The sequence below is a fragment of the Heloderma suspectum genome, chromosome 11 (assembly GCF_057233095.1).
Source record: "Heloderma suspectum isolate Gila_16-S chromosome 11, 16-S_ref, whole genome shotgun sequence".
In the NCBI taxonomy this organism is placed as follows: Eukaryota; Metazoa; Chordata; class Lepidosauria; order Squamata; family Helodermatidae; genus Heloderma; species Heloderma suspectum.
In genome coordinates, this window is record NC_139468.1 from 5,912,272 (window position 1) to 5,932,734 (window position 20,463).

General features: G+C 44.4%; 1 protein-coding gene across 1 annotated transcript in view; it reads left to right on the forward strand.

The window, feature by feature from the left end:
* TRPM1 (transient receptor potential cation channel subfamily M member 1) overlaps positions 1 to 13,392 on the forward strand; it is a 153,929-nt gene extending 140,537 nt beyond the window's left edge. Inside the window, exons 24-27 of the mRNA XM_084816707.1 lie at positions 549 to 693; positions 7,069 to 7,271; positions 9,200 to 9,332; positions 12,150 to 13,392. Of these exons, the coding sequence (XP_084672833.1) occupies positions 549 to 693; positions 7,069 to 7,271; positions 9,200 to 9,332; positions 12,150 to 13,392 (1,724 nt within the window). The remainder of the gene's footprint in view (positions 1 to 548; positions 694 to 7,068; positions 7,272 to 9,199; positions 9,333 to 12,149) is intronic.
* The last annotated feature ends 7,071 nt before the right edge of the window (positions 13,393 to 20,463 follow it).

The window sequence follows — 20,463 nt, forward strand, 5'->3', positions numbered from 1 at the left end:
GACCAGGAAACCCAAGCAGGACACGAGTGCAACGGCACCCTCCCGCCTATGTTCCCCAGCAACTGCCTCTGGTACTGGAGGTAGCACACAGTCATCAAGACTAGTAGCCACTGAAAGCCTTTTCCTCCAGGAATTTGTCCAGCCCCCTTTTAAAGCCATCAAAGCTGGGGGCCATCACTGTGGTAGTGAATTCCATAGTTTAACTACACGCTGTGTTAAGAAGTCCTTCCTCTGATCTGTCCTGAATCTCCCTCCAGACTCTGCCACGGCCCAGGTGTCCCCCCACATAGCTCAAGCTTTCTGGCCCTGCCCTGGCAGAATGAGGGCTGCTGTTTTTGAAATCAGAAGTGTGCATGTGAGGAAGAGAGAAGGGCTGGTTGTTTGTGTAAATCCGCCTGGGAGAGTGTTCAGGAGCCAGACTGCCCAATGTAAGAGGAGTGTTACTTAAACGTTTCTCTTGCATCCACAGTAATCTTGTGCCACTTCCCCAATTGTATGGTGCGCCGTATGTGATGCAGGTTGTAAAACTAATCCCCCTTCGTCCTCAGCGCCTTGTGGGGATAACCTTTATGATGAGGATGGCAAACGGCTCCCCCCGTGTATCCCTGGTGCCTGGTTGACTCCAGCAATCATGGCTTGCTACCTCTTGGTGGCCAACATTCTCCTGGTCAACCTGCTCATCGCTGTCTTCAAGTGAGTGTTTTTTCTTGCCCAGGGGCTTCCCCCTCTCATGTTATGCCTATCAAAATGAAATCTAGCGCAGGGGTGGGCAGAATTCAGGCTTGTAGGATCTACTTCATTTTCTACCACGACCTTAAGAGCCAAGGACAAAATGGTGGCTCGGACAGGTGGACATATGCTAAGAATTAAGGAACAGAGTGCTTAGCCCAGAGTTTTTGAACAGTACCAGAAGCAAGCTCACAAAAATCCATTCCTGATTTTCCTCCAAACACTCTTTTTCAGCAAACTCATAGGGGTAGGAGGAGCTTTTGATAATAAGAATTGTTGTGATTGTCGGGCAATTGGGAGTCAGAAGCCCTGGCCAATCACCCAGAGATCTACCAGTAGATCCTGATCTACTTCTGCTCACTGCGATCTAGTGTGATGTATTTTGGGCCCCCTGAGAAAGGCAAGCAGATTGTTAACTGTTGCCAGAGTTACCCAGTTTTATTCCTGTTCATAAACTCACCAGGGGCGGAGGTGGAGGTAGAGATTCATCTCCTTGGATTGCCTCCTACGAACATTGTGTCTCATCTGCCTGTTTGCTGTCACACACAAACAGGGGAGGAGGTGGGGAGAGACAGGGATGCTAATATTTGCTGCTCAGTCACACCTTTATCTTTCGCCGTCCATGTCCAAAACAGGAGAGCCAGTGGGTGTAGACACATACCATTGTCCCGGGCGCTGTTCCCAGTTTGGCTGCCATGCTTTGACATTAGCTCCGTTCACAAACCATCTTTTATTTTGTGGTCTGCAGCAGCATGTGCAATAGCTGAAAAGGTCATGCATTTGAAAAGGCGTCACGCACCAGTCACAGAGCTAGATTTTAAAGGGGACGAAGAGGAAAGTGCTATCTGGAGGGATCGAAAATAAAACCAGCGTTGTAGGAAACAGGTCATGCTGCTAACGCATCCTTGCTGGATAGGTAGCAGGTGAGGTCCAGTGTCAGTGTTACTTGGGGCACAATCCACTGTGCAAACCCCACTGAAATGAAGGGGAACAGCACAAAAACATGATAAAACACAACCACGTCAAATCACCAAATAAGATGTAACTGTCGGCATAAAACAGACAGTCTCTCTCTCACGTTATCTCATCCTTGAAAAGGTGATATTGTTAAGAGTTTCCAGTCAGGTTTGTGTGAGTAGGGCAAACTGTGTCGGCTTGCCCTGAAGCAATTCCTGGTTAGCGTGTTGGACTTGAGTGCCTGCAATGTCCCGGTGATGTGTCTCTATGGGAGCTAAGATGGCTCAGGAAGGCTAGGAGATAGTTGCAGAAGATGACTCCTCGTTCCCCCACCTCACCCCCGCCCTGCCCTTCCCCCTAGCCGGGGGAGGGACCAAGCTAGCTGAGTGGAGAACAATAGACCAGGGGTGCTTCTAGATGCAGCCAAAGCGCATTATGAAGCTAGTCCATCTTTCCCCTCCTTAACAGATTTTCTGTGGTAAGAAAAACGACAGAAGTGGTGGAAAAAGGTTACAAGTGGAGGGTGCCATCCTCTGGACCCCTTGTAGAATTCTGTGTTTGAGGCAGGGCAGTTGCAGAATATAAACCTCATCTGGAAGCACCCTGAGAGAAACAGACCCAGAGAATTTCTACACCAGGCTAAAATCCTGCAACTTTACTGGGGCTTTCTGCTTCCATTTTAAATGCAGGATCACGACAGGCTCCCTTTACAGCGCTTCCTTTCCCCCCACCCTTTCCTCCCCTTATCGGTGTGTTCATTATGCTTCATTATACAGCCACTAGATGGCACTGTGGTCTAGCTTCTCTTATTGCACAGATTCCTGTTTTCACAAGGAACCTCAACGTGCTGTAATTTGATAACTTGTTATCTCCGATCTTTTAAAAAATGGGATAAAATTTAGTGTGGGAGACACCCTGGAGGCTGATGACATCACGTAAAGCACCCACAAACTTCCATGAGTAACCAATCTCAATCACAGGATAACAGCCCCAGGTGGAGAAGCCCACAGAGAGCTGAGTTGAGGTTCTGTTTGCTAACCACATTTTGGCAAGCCAGATGCCTCTCTCCAGAGATCTGCTGTGGGAGCCGTGGACTTTGGCTGCCCGATGGGGTGTTTAAGCCGTGCCTCCACTCATGCACAATCTGCATATTTGTAAATAAACTCAATATTAAAAAATGCCAAGAAGCCTCCAGTGACCTCTTTCCAAAGGGAACCAAACCTTTCAAGCACCGCAACCCTGGGACTTCTCACTCCTTGGAGAACTGAAGTGAGCAGAATAGTATTATTGAGCACTTCTCAAGTGGTGAGAAATTCTGGGGCAGCAGCTGACTGGTTTTGGATTCATTTGGGTGAGAGGGCACTAGAAACTGTAATGTTTGCTTTGTTTTACAAATAGAGTATAAGGGAAGGCAAACAGCAGGCACGCTTATAAGGCAGCAGATCCACTATCCCACATCAGATTCCAAGAGAGAATGGTACTCTGCATCTCCAGAGTTCTTTTAGGCTTCCACCTACTCACATCTCTCTCTCTTTCAGTCCCTGTCTCGCTCTCTGCTTCCGTCTGTTCCCAACAGAAAACTGCTATTTTGTACATGCACACACCTGCGACTCCCTATATTTTGTTATTATGATTTATGACATTTTTATTCCACCCTTCCTTCAAGGAGCTCAGGGTGGTGTATATGGTTTCCCCCTTGTAATCATCACAGCAACTCTGTGAGGTAGGTTAGGCTGAGAGACGGTGACTGGCCCAAAGTCACCCATAGAGCTTCATGGCTACGTGGGGATTCGAACCTGGGGCTTCCCAGTCCTGGTCCCACACTGTAACATCTACACCACACTGGCTCTCACCTCTTAGCTGGAGGGGCGTCACCTTCTCCAGTCTCTGATGGCTATTCCCTTTAAAAGGCTCAAGAGAGAGACCACCAGCTATCAAAAGACCTTCTATGTATGTATGTATGTATGTATGTATGTATTTACAATATTTATATACTGCTCCATATCTAGAACAGATTTCGGAGCAATGAACACAAAATATTAAACAGTAAGAGCATAAAAAGATTAAAATACCACATTAAAATTACACTTGTTTAAAAACCCATCTAATATCCTACGTTGAGGAAACGTGAGTTGAGCCAGCCAGAAGCCACAACAGCCAGAGCAGAACCAAATTCTGAATCATGAAGTCCCTCATTCAAATCTCACATTGGCCACATAGTTGGCATCATGATCCTATGTATGTTCTCTCAGATGTACACCCTCTTAATTCCATGAAATTTATTTCCCTAGAACGGCAGTGTACGTGACCTTTGTCAGGACACTGTTGTCTCAGCCCTCATATTGTTGTCTCCACTGGACTACTGCACAGAGCTATTTGATTACTTTTCAGATTATGTTATATCTGTCCTGCTGTTGCGTGGGGTTCCTAGTGGCCTCCCATCCAAAAGTGTAATGAGATACACACCTGCTCCACTTCACTAATTCTGCGGCATCAGATGCTCCAAGACCAGTAATTGGGCCCTACTGTTTAGGGTTATTGTAAAGGTTACTGAGATGAGAGAACCAGCCAGCCATATTCTGAGTTTGGAAGTCATGCTAAACCATGGCTTAACATTATGAGAATGCGTTCCATCTCCCCCCAGGTTCATGCACTCCCCCCCGTCCTCCAGTGCAGCCACATGGAGGAGATGGGAAGATTGTGCTTCTGTCTTAGATTAATTGCAGTTTAGCATCTGAACCCTAAACTGTGGCTAATCTGAAGTGTGATTAGTGAAAGCAAGCCAGCTTCATAAACTAAGATTAACCACAGTTTGTTGGGTTTGGATGGTACCGCAGCTGTGCTTAACCAAAAATGGAAGTGGAACTTCCTAACCCCTCCTCACAGCCACACTGGAGGAGGAAGAGGAAGGGGAAGCATGTGAACCTGGGAGAAGATGACGTTTGTTCTCATAATGCTAAACTATGATTTAATGTTACGTCTGAACCAGCCTGGTATATGGGAAATGCTTTCAAGCACTGCATAAAATGCTAAGCATTATTTTCACTCCAGAATTCATTTTCTGAAAGACACTAATTGAATTGCAGGTTATCCTTGGTGTTTGGAGATGCACATTCTTGTCTCAGGGTTCCATATTCCTTTAATTCCCCAGAAGATTTATATGAACAAAGTCTGGTTGTTGTTGTTTTTTAAAAAATGAGAGAGATTTGCAGACTGCTATTTAGGTCAAGCTGGTCCGCATTTTAAAAAGCAAGACATTGTGAAGCTTTTGGGGGCTTTGATACTACAAAGGGCCTTTCATAACTTGAATGCTTTGTGTCACATCAGACACCAGGGATGTGTTGTTAGCAATGCTCAGTTTGGGCCATGCTTCAAATAACCAGCTCCATTAGAAATGATATTTTGCAGAGATCCTGCTGGTAGCCAGCACAGCTGCAGAAACACAACCCATGCAACTCTCCCCCTGCTGTTGCTGTCCAGGCAGCCAGTGCAGCACTGAATGACGGCTGATCAAGGGGCCGCCTTGGAGCTTCTCAGTTCCTACATCTGCCTTGCAGCCCTTTCCAGGCCCCCACCCCCATCCCTCAATTGATTCTGCAGCTCATTATTTAGTATTATTGGCTGTTCTTTCTGGCACACACAGGATTCCACCGTAAGGCAGAGAATAGCTTATGAGAGAGTTGAAGGCAGTATGACAGAACCATCCTTGTCTGTGGTGGATCCTGCAGTTGTCTTCCATCAAACAGGTTCTGTAGGTTTTTGAAGCCTAAAAAACAGCAGCCGCATGAACAGATATGATAGCGCGTGAGTGTACCCCAGGCAACAATGGCTCTTATCATGTCACCTTCAGACTCCAGGGACTGTGTCTGCAGCCTCAGTCCCTGCAAGCCTGGAAGCTGAAAATAATGTTTTCAGTGTTGACGGTGGTAAACGAGAAGCATCTTTGCCCCTGGTGTATAGACATAGCCCCCCGCCCCACACATACACACTTACACACCTCTGGTTAATAGGTTTTGCAGCTTTTTCTGTGAGAAACCTGCAACATTTTTTTGGCCAGAAATGATAATGGGACAAAATAACTGTGCGTGTGTTGGTGTGTGCGCATGTTTGTACACACGACAGGCAATATTGGTGAGATGAATGAGCTGCTTTGGCATCTGAGACCAACACACATATGAAAAGGTTCTTGGAGTTGTAGTCAATCACAAACTGAATATGAGTCTGCAAATAAGGCAAATGCAATTTTAGGTTGCATCAATCAAAGCATAATTTCTAAATCACAGGAAGTAATAGTTCTATTCTACACTGTGCTAGTCATGCCTCACCCTGAATACTGTGATCAGTTCTGGACACCACACTTTAAGAAGGATTCAGATAAACTGGAACAAGTTCAGGGAGGGGCAACAAAAATGATCAGGGCACTAGAAAGTAAGTCCTGTGAGGAAAGATTGAAGAAACTGAGTATGTGTAGCTTTGAGAAGAGAAGACTGAGGACAGATAAGATAGCACTTTTCAAGTACTTAGATGGTTATCACACAGAAGAGGAGCACAACCTATGATCCAAGACGGTAGGACATGAAATAACAGGCTTAAGTTACAGGAAGGCAGATTTGAGTTGAACAGGAAAAACTTCCTGACGGTCTGAGCAGTCAGACCATGGAACCAACTGCCTGGGGAGGTGGTGGGCTCTCTATCTCTGGAGATATAAAAGCAAAGACTGGACGGCCATCTGTCAGGGATGGTTGAAACTGGATTCCTGCACTGATCAGGGGATTGGCCTCAATGGCCCCTCCCAACTCTAGGATTCTGTTACTGTTTTGTATATTTACACTTCACCCTCCAGCCAAGATTGGCTCCCCAAGCAGGGTACAATTATAATATGGGTATGTGGATGGCAATCTTCTTGCCCCTGGCAGCTAATGTCATAGTCCAGGTTCCAGGCTCGTTTCTCCAGAGGGAAGGAACAGAAGGAGATGAAGGTGGCCCCAGGGGCTGGCTGATGGTTAGATGCCAGCCCACAGGCGCAGCCTTTCCATTAATCTGGGCACAGTGCATATCTGTGAGTTACCCCCGATAATAACACGAGGAAAGGAACTGTGGGAAGGTCACTCTTTATTGTAACATGCATAAAACTGGTCCTATTGCCATTTGTTCTGCACTCCCCATTTCTAGTTGGATTTGGCCATTTGGATGGGGACCAATCCTGGGCAAATAGGTCTCACCCCAGATGGGAACTTCCTCAACTAGTATCATGGTCTTGTCACCTAAATGGCAACTTCCAACTGGCAACCTGGGAAGAGAGGATGGAGTGTCACTGTAGACTTTCATGGCAGGGCAGATCTGCAGTGAAGCGGCTTAACAACCATGGCGTGTCTCTTGCAGCAACACCTTCTTTGAGGTGAAGTCCATCTCCAACCAAGTCTGGAAGTTCCAGCGGTATCAGCTGATCATGACCTTCCATGACAGGCCGGTGCTTCCCCCACCCATGATCATCTTTAGCCACCTTTACATCATCATCGTCCGCTTCTGCTGCCACTGCAAGAAGCAAAGAGAAGGGGATCAGGATGAACGCGACCGAGGACTGAGTATGAGAGGAGTCTCTGTGCTGTGAGCATGGCCAGAGTGAGCCCCATCATTGGGGTCAGGAAGGGATTTGAAGGGCCCATTCAGAGACCTGGTGGACAGCTCCCTGGAAGCAGAAAACCAGCAGAGCAGAGAGCAGGCTGGCTAGAACCTCTCTGCCTGACATGCTAGTTTTTACTTGCAGAGATGTTTTTTCCATTATAGAATTTCTTTTAATTTTGTTTCCCAGTGCACTCATTCAAGACAGTTACAATACTTCAACTTAGCACATATATAGTATATCTATAGTTGCTAAATCATCTGGCTGGAACCTATTCCAATAATTGACAAATGGTATCTGACTTTTGGGGAAAGTCTGGACGGAGTTCATTCTTCCCTCACATAGCAACTTGTTATTTTATTCATCACCATGGCTATCCAAATCTTCTTTTTCCATTATACCAGACATGGAATGCATGTTGATTGCCAAGCTTTTGCTAAGAGGATCCTTGCAGCTATTAACATATAAGTCACCATCACCACCTACATCTCTAGGGATCTGATCTTTATATCACACAGGAGTCTAGTTGCTGGGGTTAATTGCAACTAATAGCCTGTAATGTCGCTGATGCTGTCAATATCTTCTTCCAATATCCCTTAATAGGATTACAGTGCCACCACATATGGGCAAAAGTTCCTTTACCATTACACCTCCAGCACCTCTCTGGGAATATCTTAGAGATCCTGAGTGGTGTATAATACCTCATGCATATTATTTTACAGAAATTTTCTCTAGAAGTGACATCTAGTACATTCCTGCAAATCTTTGAACAGGCATAATTCATTGCTCCTCTGAGATTATGTTAAATTATCTTTCCCACTTATGTTTAGTGACCTCTGTTCATATATATATATATATATATATATATATATATATATATCTGTTAATATATACTTTGAACAATAATCTTTTCTGTATGTTCAGACTCAATCACTTTTCAAAAGAAGTATGAGGCCTAGTCATGTCTGTTCCCCTAGTTGCTTCTTGAATATAACTTCTAATTTGCATGTATTGGAAAAAGGGAAGGCACAAATTAACATTCCTGTCTGCCAGTTGGGCATATGGGGAAAAAAAACAACCCTCCCTGGGAAATATAATCTTTGCATTTTTCCAATACGCTTGCAAACCACACAGACTAGTCTCCCAGTTCTCTTGCTGTCTTAACCCAAAACTATTAAGTACTGGGGCAAGAGAAGTTTTTGAATGTGGGGCAGAGCTCAGAAATGTCATCCTAAAGGGAGGGATAACAGGATCAAACAGTCAGCATATGTTGGAAATAGCCATGGAAGAGGAGCTCAGAATGAGGCAGGATGCTGAATGGATGGATGATCTGTGTTCCTGAGTCAGATGAACTGGCCCTAAGGCTGCAATCCTGTCCACACTTACCTGGGTGTGTGCCCTTACCCACTGAACATAACAGGACTTAATTCTGAATAAACATGCATAAGGTTGGGCTGCATGTCTCAGTGAATTTGATGGGATTGTTTCTGAGTAAATATGATCAGGATTGGGCTGTTAATGTTTTTACTCTACTTTCCAGTAGTTGAAACTGGGCCTGAGTTCTGACCCAGGGGTCCAGGTTGGATCTTATGTCACTCGTAGTCAATGACACTTGATAAGGAAACTTTAAGATGGTAATTCCAGCATGTGGTGATGTACACAATGGCGTGTTCGGCCACTGCCTACTTGCCATGTGTTTGCCTTATGGTAATAGGCTAGAGGTGGCACAAACAGTAGTTCAAAACTCTACTTTTCAATCTAGTGCTTATTTCAAATGACATGAAAATCCCTGTTGAGACAGTAGGTTGCCTCTTCAAAATCATGGGTTTTGACAGGCAGTGTAAAAGAAAACAAATACATAAATATATACCTACCCCCCATTTGTTACAGAGCTGTTTCTAAATGATGAGGAGTTGAAAAAACTGTATGAATTTGAGGAACAATGCGTTGAGGAATATTTCCGGGAAAAAGAGGATGAAGAACAATCGTCAAACAATGAACGTATCAGAGTTACTTCTGAAAGGTACATGGTTAAATCATCCCTTTCTCCAGTGGTAGTGGGCAAAGAGGAGCATTGACTTCACTGATGAAGCATAAGATAACTTACAGTTCAATAAACAAAAGCTACCATTTGTTGTTAAAAGGGAAAGCCATCTTATAATAGTTTCTACTTTATAGTAACACACTGGAATCAAGATAGCCTTCCGACAGTAAAACAGGGCCAGCCCTGTCCATTAATTTTCTCAAATTAAAATCAGCTTTTACAGATCAGCCAAATAAAGGTAGATTATTTAAATATTCCAAATTAAAATTTGATCCTGATTTTTTCATCTGCACACTTGGCTTGCTCATAGGCAGAAACAACATTTTCCAGAAATGGTGGCCTTTGGATGTTCCAACATATTTTCATTTGGAGATAAGAAATTATGTGCAGTACCAACTGTTTACAGCTGCTCATCGTTCCAGAACCAGTTACGCAATATCCATTCAGCCTTGGAATATGAGCTGGCTGGTTCTCTCAAAGTATGAGTGACTTTTTGTGTGTGCCTGCCTCAAGAATTTCAATATGAAGCACTCACAAGAAAGCCGGTATGCTCCTTATTATTGCGGTATAGCGTATGGCTCACTCCAACTGTTGAGACAGTGGATAAAGACAGACCTGTAGGGGGGTCTGGCAATCTTTGTAAAGCTGAAGTTGAATACAGAGTGGAAGATTTCAGAATCCCTTCCCATTCAACCAGAAGTCTGTTGTGATAATAGATCCATATTTAGAGTTGTTGATAATTACATATTATAGGGAAAGGCCTGAGAATAAAATGCCTGTCTGTCCTGTTCTGCTGGAGCTTGGGGCTCACATGGGAAGTGGACCCAAGTGCGCCAAGTTTCTTACGGGCAGGTCAAGTCAGGCAAGACACACAAATCCACTCAGTCAAAGTCAAGGCAGGTTTCTCTAAGCAGAAATCAGGACCCTAGAAAACTCACAGTAGTCCCTGCTGGCTGAGATACCAAAATATGTTGTCTCAGCAGAGAGCTGAGCCCACCTAATGTTCTGCATTAGGCCCCACCTCCTTGAAGGACCCGGCTGTGTTCCTTCAAGGGCCGTTGTGTGAGTCCTTTGGCTTCTGTGAGGTTTCGGAGTTGGAGGAGCTGGTGAGGACTTGCCCTCTGTTTCCGAAGATGGTGGTAGAACAATATCCTCTGTTTGGAAGGGTATGATAGAAAGTACTGAAAAAGTGGCCTGAACCTTATTTCAAAACTGGGTCTTCCTCAGGGCACTCTGGGCCCCTAGGGTCAGGGGCCATGGTGTCATCGCTTAAAAAATGCAGTGGGCCTGGAACAGTGGCCTACCTTCCCCATTACATAGCAATCTACCTCTCATGTTTCTAGCATCCTCAGTGCAAACAGGCTGGAATTCCCACTGGTGGTTCTGCCTACCAAGAGTAGATTGGAAATATCTCCCAGTTTGCACCTTTTACTTACACCTGCCTGGGTTGTTGAAACATGCCAACAGCACTTATGTGTATGTGTTGGATATGCCATGTCCCAAGTTTCAAAACGCTGCTCCTAAAGGTGTACCCATGCCCACAAGGCCATACCTGATGGGAAGATCCACTTCCCCCATCAACCCCCTCCCCTGATTCCACAGCTTATTTTTAAAAAGGAGCTTATTCCCAATTTGTCATCTGCTGAAGATCATGAGGGATCCTTACTCCTCAAAAGTAAGTCTGAGATTCCTCTTCAAGACTGTCTGTCTTAGACAGTCAACTGTATATTACTTTCTCAGATAAAAGGAAGTACTTTTTCACATAGCACAAGCACAATAGTTACATTATGGAATTCATTTCCACAAGATATAGTGATAGTCACCAACTTGGATGGCTTTAAAAGGGGGTTAGACACATTCCTCGAGGAGAAGGCTATCAGTGGCTACTAGGCTTGATGGCTATGTGCTACCTCCAAGTACCGGAGGTGGTATACCTATGTACACCAGTTGCTGGGGGACTTGGGTGGGAGGGTGTTGTTGCCCTCGTGTCCTGCTTATGGTTTGCTGGTCGACAGCTGGTCGGCCACTATGTGGACAGAATGTTGGACTAGATGGACCCCTGGTCTGATCCAGCAGGGCTCTTCTGATGTTCTTACGTTGGTTTTCCTTCTCATCCTCTATGTTTTCATCCCTTATCTCAATAACGCTTCTTATTTTGGAGCTTCTGTTTGTCTACTTTTGACAACTCAGGGATCTTTTCCCTGTGTTCCAGAGCATACTTTCATGCTACACCCTCAGACAAAGGGGAGGTAAGGGAAGAAGAGGCTGAATTTGCTCAGCAGTGACTGGGGAGTTAACTTCTAGATGCCCCTCTCCCAGGTGGAAATTTAACTTGTAGCTCTTGGAGTTCCTCTCACTATGGACTTAAGGTGACAAACTGGTGACAAATTTGATTGCTGGTGACAAACGTAAGACGGGTGTCATTGGCTGGCTGTGGTCCCATGGCAGCTGAGCAATCTCCACACATATCTAAAAATTCTACATATTATAATAACGGGCAACTATTGGAAATAGTAACAGAAAATTGAGTTGTCCAGTCCAAATGCTATTATAACCTTTCTAGGTTATTTTAACTCTCACCGTCCTGTCCCGCCCCCCTTTTCTTGGTTTTATTATAGTTTATCTTAAGCCTACCAATTAAACTGATTAAAGCTGGAAACCCTAACAATTAATAAAACAGCCATTATCCCTCCTCTGCTCTGTTCCAGACTGATAATTACAGTGCATGAGAGGCCAAGCAGGCCTGATCTGTGTTGCTTAATGCATCTTTTCCCCCCTCTCCTTTGAATTCTATAGAGTTGAAAATATGGCTATGAGATTAGAAGAAGTGAATGAAAGAGAACATTTCATGAAAGCCTCTCTTCAGACGGTTGACCTTCGACTTTCACAGCTTGAAGAGCTCTCCGGTCGAATGGTGAATGCGCTGGAAAAATTAGCGGGGATCGACAAAGTGGAGCTGACTCGCACGCGCTCCCGGGCATCCTCTGAATGTGATGCTGCCTACCTCCTAAGGCAAAGCAGTGTGAACAGTTCTGATGGCTACAGCATGTACAGATATCATGGCGATGAGCTTGCCTACGATGAGGTGCCCACCCCAATGTCCCCGGCCTTGGCGTTGTGTAAAGCAGATTCAAAGAAGCAGTTGGCTCCAGAACGCCAAGGAAGCCTCCGCTTTGCCTCGAGTGCAAATGCAGGGGCCCTTACCGATCACAGTAAAAATACCTTAGACGTTGTGCAGACTGTCTCTAGGCCACACTCTGGATCAGGAGACAGACAGGAGCACTGCAAGAGTGAAGAGACAATGTCCCAAAACCTCAATCCAATGGATAATGTTGTGAACGGACAGTCTGGAACCAGACCAGATCTCCAGGATGCTCATTTAGCTCTGGAAAGGACCAGACTAGAAGCCACCATCTCCTATCCCCTGGACAAACCTAAAGCAATGAAGTACTATCCTTCTGAAACATTCAGTGCTTGTCAAGCAACTATGATGAAGTCGAGGAGCTATATATTTGCACAAAGTGGAAAGAAGGCTGGGGACGTTAACAACTGGACCATCATGGACCAAGAATACAGGAGCATTATGGACCAAGTGTGCCCTTCTACCATTGAGCAATGGACTGCTGAGTGGAAGTATGAGGTTCAGCAGAAGCTGGCTAATGAGCCCCCTCCTGCATATCCTGGCATCGTGTCTGAGGTGGAGATGCAAGCCGAGCGGAAGGAGCTACTGACCGACACTGAAGATGACAGTGATGTTGGCGAAGTAGCAGGACTCAGTGCCTCCCATCCGTCTTCACCTGTCACCAAAAGGATGGGCACAGACAACCAGTTGCTGGTGATGGCCGACAGGACTTGTGGATTTCCATCTGTACGGTCAAAAAGTTTACATAGCCATTCTCGAAAAGCCAAGTCCATTAAGGACAAGCTTAATAGACCGGGACACGCCAGTAGCATTAGCAGCCTAGTGGTGGCCTATGGAACTGCAACAGAAGAGCAGGAAATAAATAAAGAAAAGTCCTCCACGGAAACTGAATGCTAAGACGGCCTTTTCTCACCAGGCAGCAGTGGGAGACAAGCGCCTGGCTTGCTTGGCTAAGCCAGGACAGTGCTGAATGAATACACACCAACATTCATCCTTAAAGAACCAATTTGCATTTGGTAGTTTGCTGTGTTCTGTTTTGCAGATGTATTCATATTGTCCCTTCCTCAAAGCAATTCCTGCTTGAGGAGAAGGGAAGACATGCTCTCTAAAAGTGGATACTACAGAAGGGCACAGCCCGAAATGTCACATGGATTCTTTGAGTCATTAGGGCACCAAATTTCTATGCCAACAGGGTTTTTAGTTTAATCCTTACTATAAATATGGTACAGGGTTTTAGTCCAAAACAAAAACTTGAACCACGTGCAATGACAATTTATTTTCCCCTTGATTCATTAGGGGGGACTAACTTTGAATGAAATGTCATTTGGTGGGCTGGAGGCTGGATCCTCCTGACCCCATAGAGCTCCACTTGCTAAAACGGAGGGCCTCACTTATTGGTTAACAAGCGACAACACACTTCACAGGTTGCAGGTAAATGCTGCAGAATGAGATTATTCAGAGGCCACTTTGTAGCACACATAACAATGCCGTAATCAGCAGTTTTTCCTCCTGCAAAATATATTCTGTATGTGGCAACAATGGCTCTCCCAGGACCTGGAAGAGGTATTCAGTGAGTCATATCCCCACATCTAATACTGAAGATGCCGAATCCTAGCTTCCCCTGGGAATGATGGCACCAAGTAGGAAGTTGGGGGTGGGGGGCAAGACATGCCCCACAGAAGACATACCAGCTCATGCGTAAAATACGTCCTATTTTAGCACCATCATTTCTGATCTTGCCAGCCAGTTTTGGACTGGTGGCAATCAGTACAGGGATGTGGAATGTGGTTACCAGGCATACATTAAGTGTGCCTGACACTCACAAAAGCCTCCACCTTGAAAATAACCTAACTTTTTCTCATGCTGGTTTATTCACACAACCATTTTTGAGGTGGAAATGTTACCCTAAGGTAACTTTTTTCACATGGTAACATGGTGTTACGGAAGTGCAGCCACACGATTGGATAAAATGCTTGAAAACTAAAAACTAGAACTTGAACGTTTGCTCAAAACTTTGTGACATTTTACTTGGTCCTAATAAAGGTATTACCCCACTGTGGCTTTGGGTTTGTTTGTGTTTCAAGTGGACCAGTGCAGCCTATGGTTTGTGTGTGCTTGAAAACGAGTATCTTTCAAGATTTGTTGTAATTTTTAAATACAACAAATTTTAGGGGGGATGCTTTCCCTTGTGGTGACTTGCCCACCTCAAATATTAACACAGTGGTGTTTTTTGGTGAAACCCAAGCAGAAGGTGATTAAGAATGGGAATGGGAATCTTTTGTTAAGTCTTAGGGCACAACTGGACATTACACCCAGATATGTTCAACATTTATGGATCCCCTTTATGGGTCACTGCCTTGTTGTGGCAAAGGGGCTTGCGTAACTCCGTGAAGCCATAAGCTATGCCGTGCAGGGCCACCCAAGACGGACAGGTCATGGCAGAGAGTTCTGACAAAATATGGTCCACTGGAGAAGGAAATGGCAACCCACTCCAGTATTCTTGCCAAGAAAACCCCATGGAACGTATCACAAGGCTAAAAGATAAGACGCCGGAAGATGAGACCCTCAGGTCGGGAGGTGTCCAATATACTACTGGGGAAGAGCAGAGGGTATTTCCAAGTAGCGCCAGAAAGAATGAAACGGCTGGGCCAAAGCCGAAAGGACACTCAGCTGTGGATGTGTCTGGTGGTGAAAAGAAAATCCGATGCTGTAAAGAACAATATTGTTTAGGAACCTGGAATGTAAGGTCAATGAATCAAGGTAAGCTGGAGGTGGTCAAACATGGGATGGCAAGATTGAACATCGACATCTTGGGAATCAGTGAACTAAAATGGACAGGCATGGGCGAATGTAATTCAGGTGACCATCATATCTACTATTGTGGGCAAGAATCCCTTAGAAGAAATGGAGTAGCACTCATAGTCAACAAAAGGGTGGGAAAAGCAGTACTGGGGTACAATCTCAAAAATGATAGAATGATCTCAGTACGAATCCAAGGCAAACCATTCAACATCACAGTAATTCAAGTCTATGCCCCAACCACTGATGCCGAAGAAGCTGAGGTTGATCGATGCTATGAAGACCTACAACACCTTCTAGAACTAACACCAAAAAAAGATGTCCTCTTCATCATAGGGGATTGGAATGCTAAAGTAGGAAGTCAAGAAATCACTGGGATAACAGGCAGGCATGGCCTTGGTGTACAAAATGAAGCAGGACAAAAGCTAATAGAGTTTTGCCGAGAGAACACGCTGATCATAGCAAACACTCTTTTCCAACAGCACAAGAGACGACTCTACACATGGACATCACCAGATGGTCAATATCGAAATCAGATTGATTATGTCCTTTGCAGCCAAAGATGGAGAAGCTCCATACAGTCAGTAAAAACAAGACCTGGAGCTGACTGTGGCTCAGATCATGAGCTTCTTGTTGCAAAATTTCGGCTGAAATTGAAGAACGTAGGGAAAACCACTAAACCATTCAGGTATGACCTAAATCATATCCCTGATGAATATACAGTGGAGGTGAGGAATAGATTTCAGGGATTAGACCTGATAGACAGAGTGCCTGAGGAACTATGGACGGAGGTCCGTAACTTTGTTCAGGAGGCAACAACTCAATCCATCCCAAAGAAAAAGAAATGCAAGAAAGCCAAGTGGCTGTCTGATGAGGCTTTACAAGTAGCTGAGGAAAGAAGGGAAGCGAAAAGCGAGGGAGAAAGGGGAAGATATATCCAACTGAATGCAGAGTTCCAGTGAATAGCAAGGAGAGACAAGAAGGCCTTCTTAAATGAACAATGCAAAGAAATCGAGGAAAACAACAGAATGGGAAAGACTAGAGATCTCTTCAAGAAAATCGGAGATCTCAAGGAAACGTTTTGTGCAAAGACGGGCATGATAAAAGACAAAGAAGGCAGGGACCTAACAGAAGCAGATGAGATTAAGAAGAGGTGGAAAGAATACACAGAAGAACTATATAGGAAAGATCTGAATGTCCCTGATAGCCATGATAGTGTGGTCACTGAACTTGAGCCGGACATCCTCGAGAGTGAAGTCAAGTGGGCCTTAGGAAGCATTAGTAACAAGAAAGCTAGCGGAGATGACAGTCTTCCAGCTGAGCTATTTAAAATCCTAAGAGATGATGCTGTTAAAGTGCTGCATTTAGTATGCCAACAAATTTGGAACGCTCAACAATGGCCGCAAGACTGGAAAAGGTCAGTTTACATTCCAATTCCAAAGAAGAGCAATGCCAAAGAGTGTTCAAACTACCGCACAATTGTGCTCATTTCACATGCCAGCAAGGTGATGCTCAAAATCCTACAAGCTAGGCTTCAGCAGTATGCGAACCGAGAACTACCGGAAGTACAAGCTGGGTTTCGAAGAGGCAGAGGAACTAGAGATCAAATCGCCAACATTCGCTGCATCATGGAGAAAGCAAGAGAATTCCAGAAAAATGTCTATTTCTGCTTCATTGACTACGCTAAAGCCTTTGATTGTGTGGATCACAACAAACTGTGGCAAATTCTTAAAGTGATGGGAGTACCAGACCACCTTACCTGTCTCCTGAGAAACCTGTACGAGGGTCAAGAAGCAACAGTAAGAACCAGACATGGAACAACTGAGTGGTTCAAAATTGGGAAAGGAGTACGACAAGGCTGCATATTGTCACCCTGCTTATTTAACTTATATGCAGAGTACATCATGAGAAATGCCGGGTTGGATGAATCAGAGGTCGGAATTAAGATTGCTGGGAGAATTATCAACAACCTCCGATATGCAGATGATACCACCCTAATGGCAGAAAGCGAAGAAGATCTAAAGAGCCTCTTGTTGAGGGTGAAAGAGGAGAGTGCAAAAGCTGGTTTGAAACTCAACATTAAGAAAACTAAGATCATGGCATCTGGCCCTATCACTTCCTGGCATATAGAAGGGGAAGAAATGGAAGCAGTGACAGATTTTACTTTCTTGGGCTCCAAGATCACTGCAGACGGTGACTGTAGCCATGAAATTAAAAGAAGCTTGCTCCTTGGGAGGAAAGCTATGGCAAACCTAGACAGCATAGTAAGAAGCAGAGACATCACCATGCCGACAAAGGTCCGTCAAATCAAAGCTATGGTTTTCCCAGTAGTAATGTATGGCTGTGAGAGCTGGACTATAGGGAAGGCTGAGTGCCGAAGAATTGATGCTTTCGAACTGTGGTGCTGGAGAAGACTCTTACGAGTTCCCTGAACTGCAAGGAGGTCAGATCAGTCAATCCTAAAGGAAATCAACCCTGAGTGCTCATTGGAAGGACAGATACTGAAGCTGAAGCTCAAATATTTTGGCCACCTAATGCGAAGAGAAAACTCTCTGGAAAAGACCCTGATGCTGGGAAAGACTGAAGGCAAAAGGAGAAGGGGACGGCAGAGGATGAGATGGCTAGATAGCATCACCGATGCAATGAATATGAACTTGAGCATGCTCCAGGAGAGAGTGCAGGACAGGAAGGCCTGGCGTGCTATGGTCCATGGGGTCACGAAGAGTCGGACACGACTGAACAACAACAACAATTTCAACATTATCTTGATGGACTCCCTTAAATGGAAAAGCTATTTCTGGAGGGGCAATCAAGATTAGAGAAGTGGCAGAGGGAGGAGATGCTTAAGCCTTATCCCATTGGCTACTTCCCTGCTGCAAATGGCACCCTCCTCAACAACTTTTCTCCAGTGTTTTTGCCCTTGCAGATGTACACTAAGAACTCTGTGAGGGGAAAAGCCATGGAGGATAGATTTGAAACAGGGAAATGGCAGATGGGGAAAGGGTTAAGAACCCTCTTTAACTGCCCTTTGTCTGATCTTGGTTGCCCTTCTAAAAGCACCACCTTCTGCTTAAGGTGGGCCAACAGGGTAATACATGCATTGGCCTTCACAGTCTTGCATTGTCTGTTTGGCATAGTCCAGAATATTTGCATCTTTCTAAAAAAAAATATACTTTGCTCACGTACCCTGTAGGCTTCCGCAGTTTTTTTACTTATTTTTTATTTATTGCATTTATACCCCGCCTTTTTTCCTCTTGCAAGTTCCTGATCAAATCATGTCAAACACAGCTAATTGCCTTAAGCTTCTGGTGTCACTTGGGTGGTGCTGCCTTCTGGAAGAAGTGTTGATGGAAATTATATTTTTGGTAAAGGATTTCTGTTTTAGGGCACTCTAAATGTGGTGCTGTGGCATCTTTGGGTTACAGTGCATACCATACTAGGGCATACCAGGATAGGTGGCACCTGTAAGGGGGAATATTTCACCCAAGAATTGCTTCAGGGACTTTTGCGCACAGGGCTTACAACGGAGGCCAATGGGGAAGTGAAACTTGTCTTTATAAACAGAAGCAGAAGTGGGTTATAAGTCCCTCTGGGGAGCAAAGGGACAGTGTGGCTGCTGCATTAGAATGCTCCTGCATTAGCACAAGCTGGCTGCCAGAGTTTCCCACAGAAATGCTGGAGCCCAGGATAAATTTAAATTGAGTGTAGGTGTTTGTTTTTCTCCCTCCTGCATCTTGCACACATTACCTCTGGCTTGTCCAAACATGTAACTATGTGGCAAAAGTCGACATGCACTGCATTGCATACTGGAGCAGCCAGATTGCCCATGCCCCATAAACCTGAATTTGGAAGCATTATTTTCCATTTTTCATACATCGAAAATGCACAATCCTTATTTCTACAAATGTAATTGATGTAACTCCTGCATGCCGCAGGTCACCACACCAGCCCTTCTCCTGTGGTGCAAAGCCACCTCCATCTCCACACTATTTCAGGCTGCTTTAAGGTGGACAGATTTTGATTTCAGAAGATCTGACATTTGGGGTAGGTGAGCAGGGAGGGCTGCAGGAGAGATATTAATCCCACTGCTGCCACTGCCGCCATGTTCTCATGTTGCCCTGCTACTGTCCACCTTTCCTCCCAGGGTGGATTGATTTAAATCAAATCAATTTAAATCAGTGATTTGTCATGATTTAAATCTGCAAGGAAAAAGAATGATTTAAATCATTGGTTTAAATCAGACTGATTTAATTCATTGATTTAAAACCAGTTTTCCGTTGATATTTCTTCATATATTTCCTAAAAGATGGTGGAGATCTGATCACTCAACCATGCTAATTTTTAACTAAATAGAATGTTAATTACATGGTTGTTTCATTCTTATAACCAGGACTTCTATCTCTTACTCACACTGTATACATTTTGTATGATTGATTCTTTTTTTACCTATAGAGGGAATGTCTTTAAAATATTCCCATATGGGGAGGGTCTTATGATCAGCAGCCATGACAGCAGCCATGACAGACCATGAGGTTATGCATGGGAATAGAGGCACACTGGATAATTATGTCTTCTTTTTCCAGAGTGGCTCCTTTCTCCTTCACTCTGCCTTGGCCTAGCCCCATCCTCACAACAACCAAGGAGCAAACGAAAATGAAATCCCCGTGACTGTTAGGTCAAAGTAAGATCTCTGACAGTGACTGGGCAGACTAGAGCAGTTTACCTTCATGAGGTGAAAATGAAATGCCTATGTTTGGTAGGTAGATTGCAAATATTTATATCCGAGACATTATCAAATTGGTTTTTCCATTTACATAGAAATGTATCTGGTAGAAGCATTGATTCAGTTTACAGATTAACTGTAGTTCTAATAAGCTTGCATCAAGATTACTGAGTATTGATTAACCTAGTTATTAAGACAAGCCTTTTACATTTTCATTAAAAAAATAAAATATAATCTAAAATTTAAAAATCCTATTTAAATATTTGTAAACCCTTTTTAAAAAAACAAACAAAAACATCAACTTTATCTATCCCCCTCAGGCTTCCCTGTTACTCTGAATTTAGCTGCAGCCCTCACGGTAACTGAAGGGAAATTAATTTTCCCAGCAACAATACATAGTTCTGAACTATCCCTGTTGCAAGGCAAAGTATTTTTGAGGGGGCAGT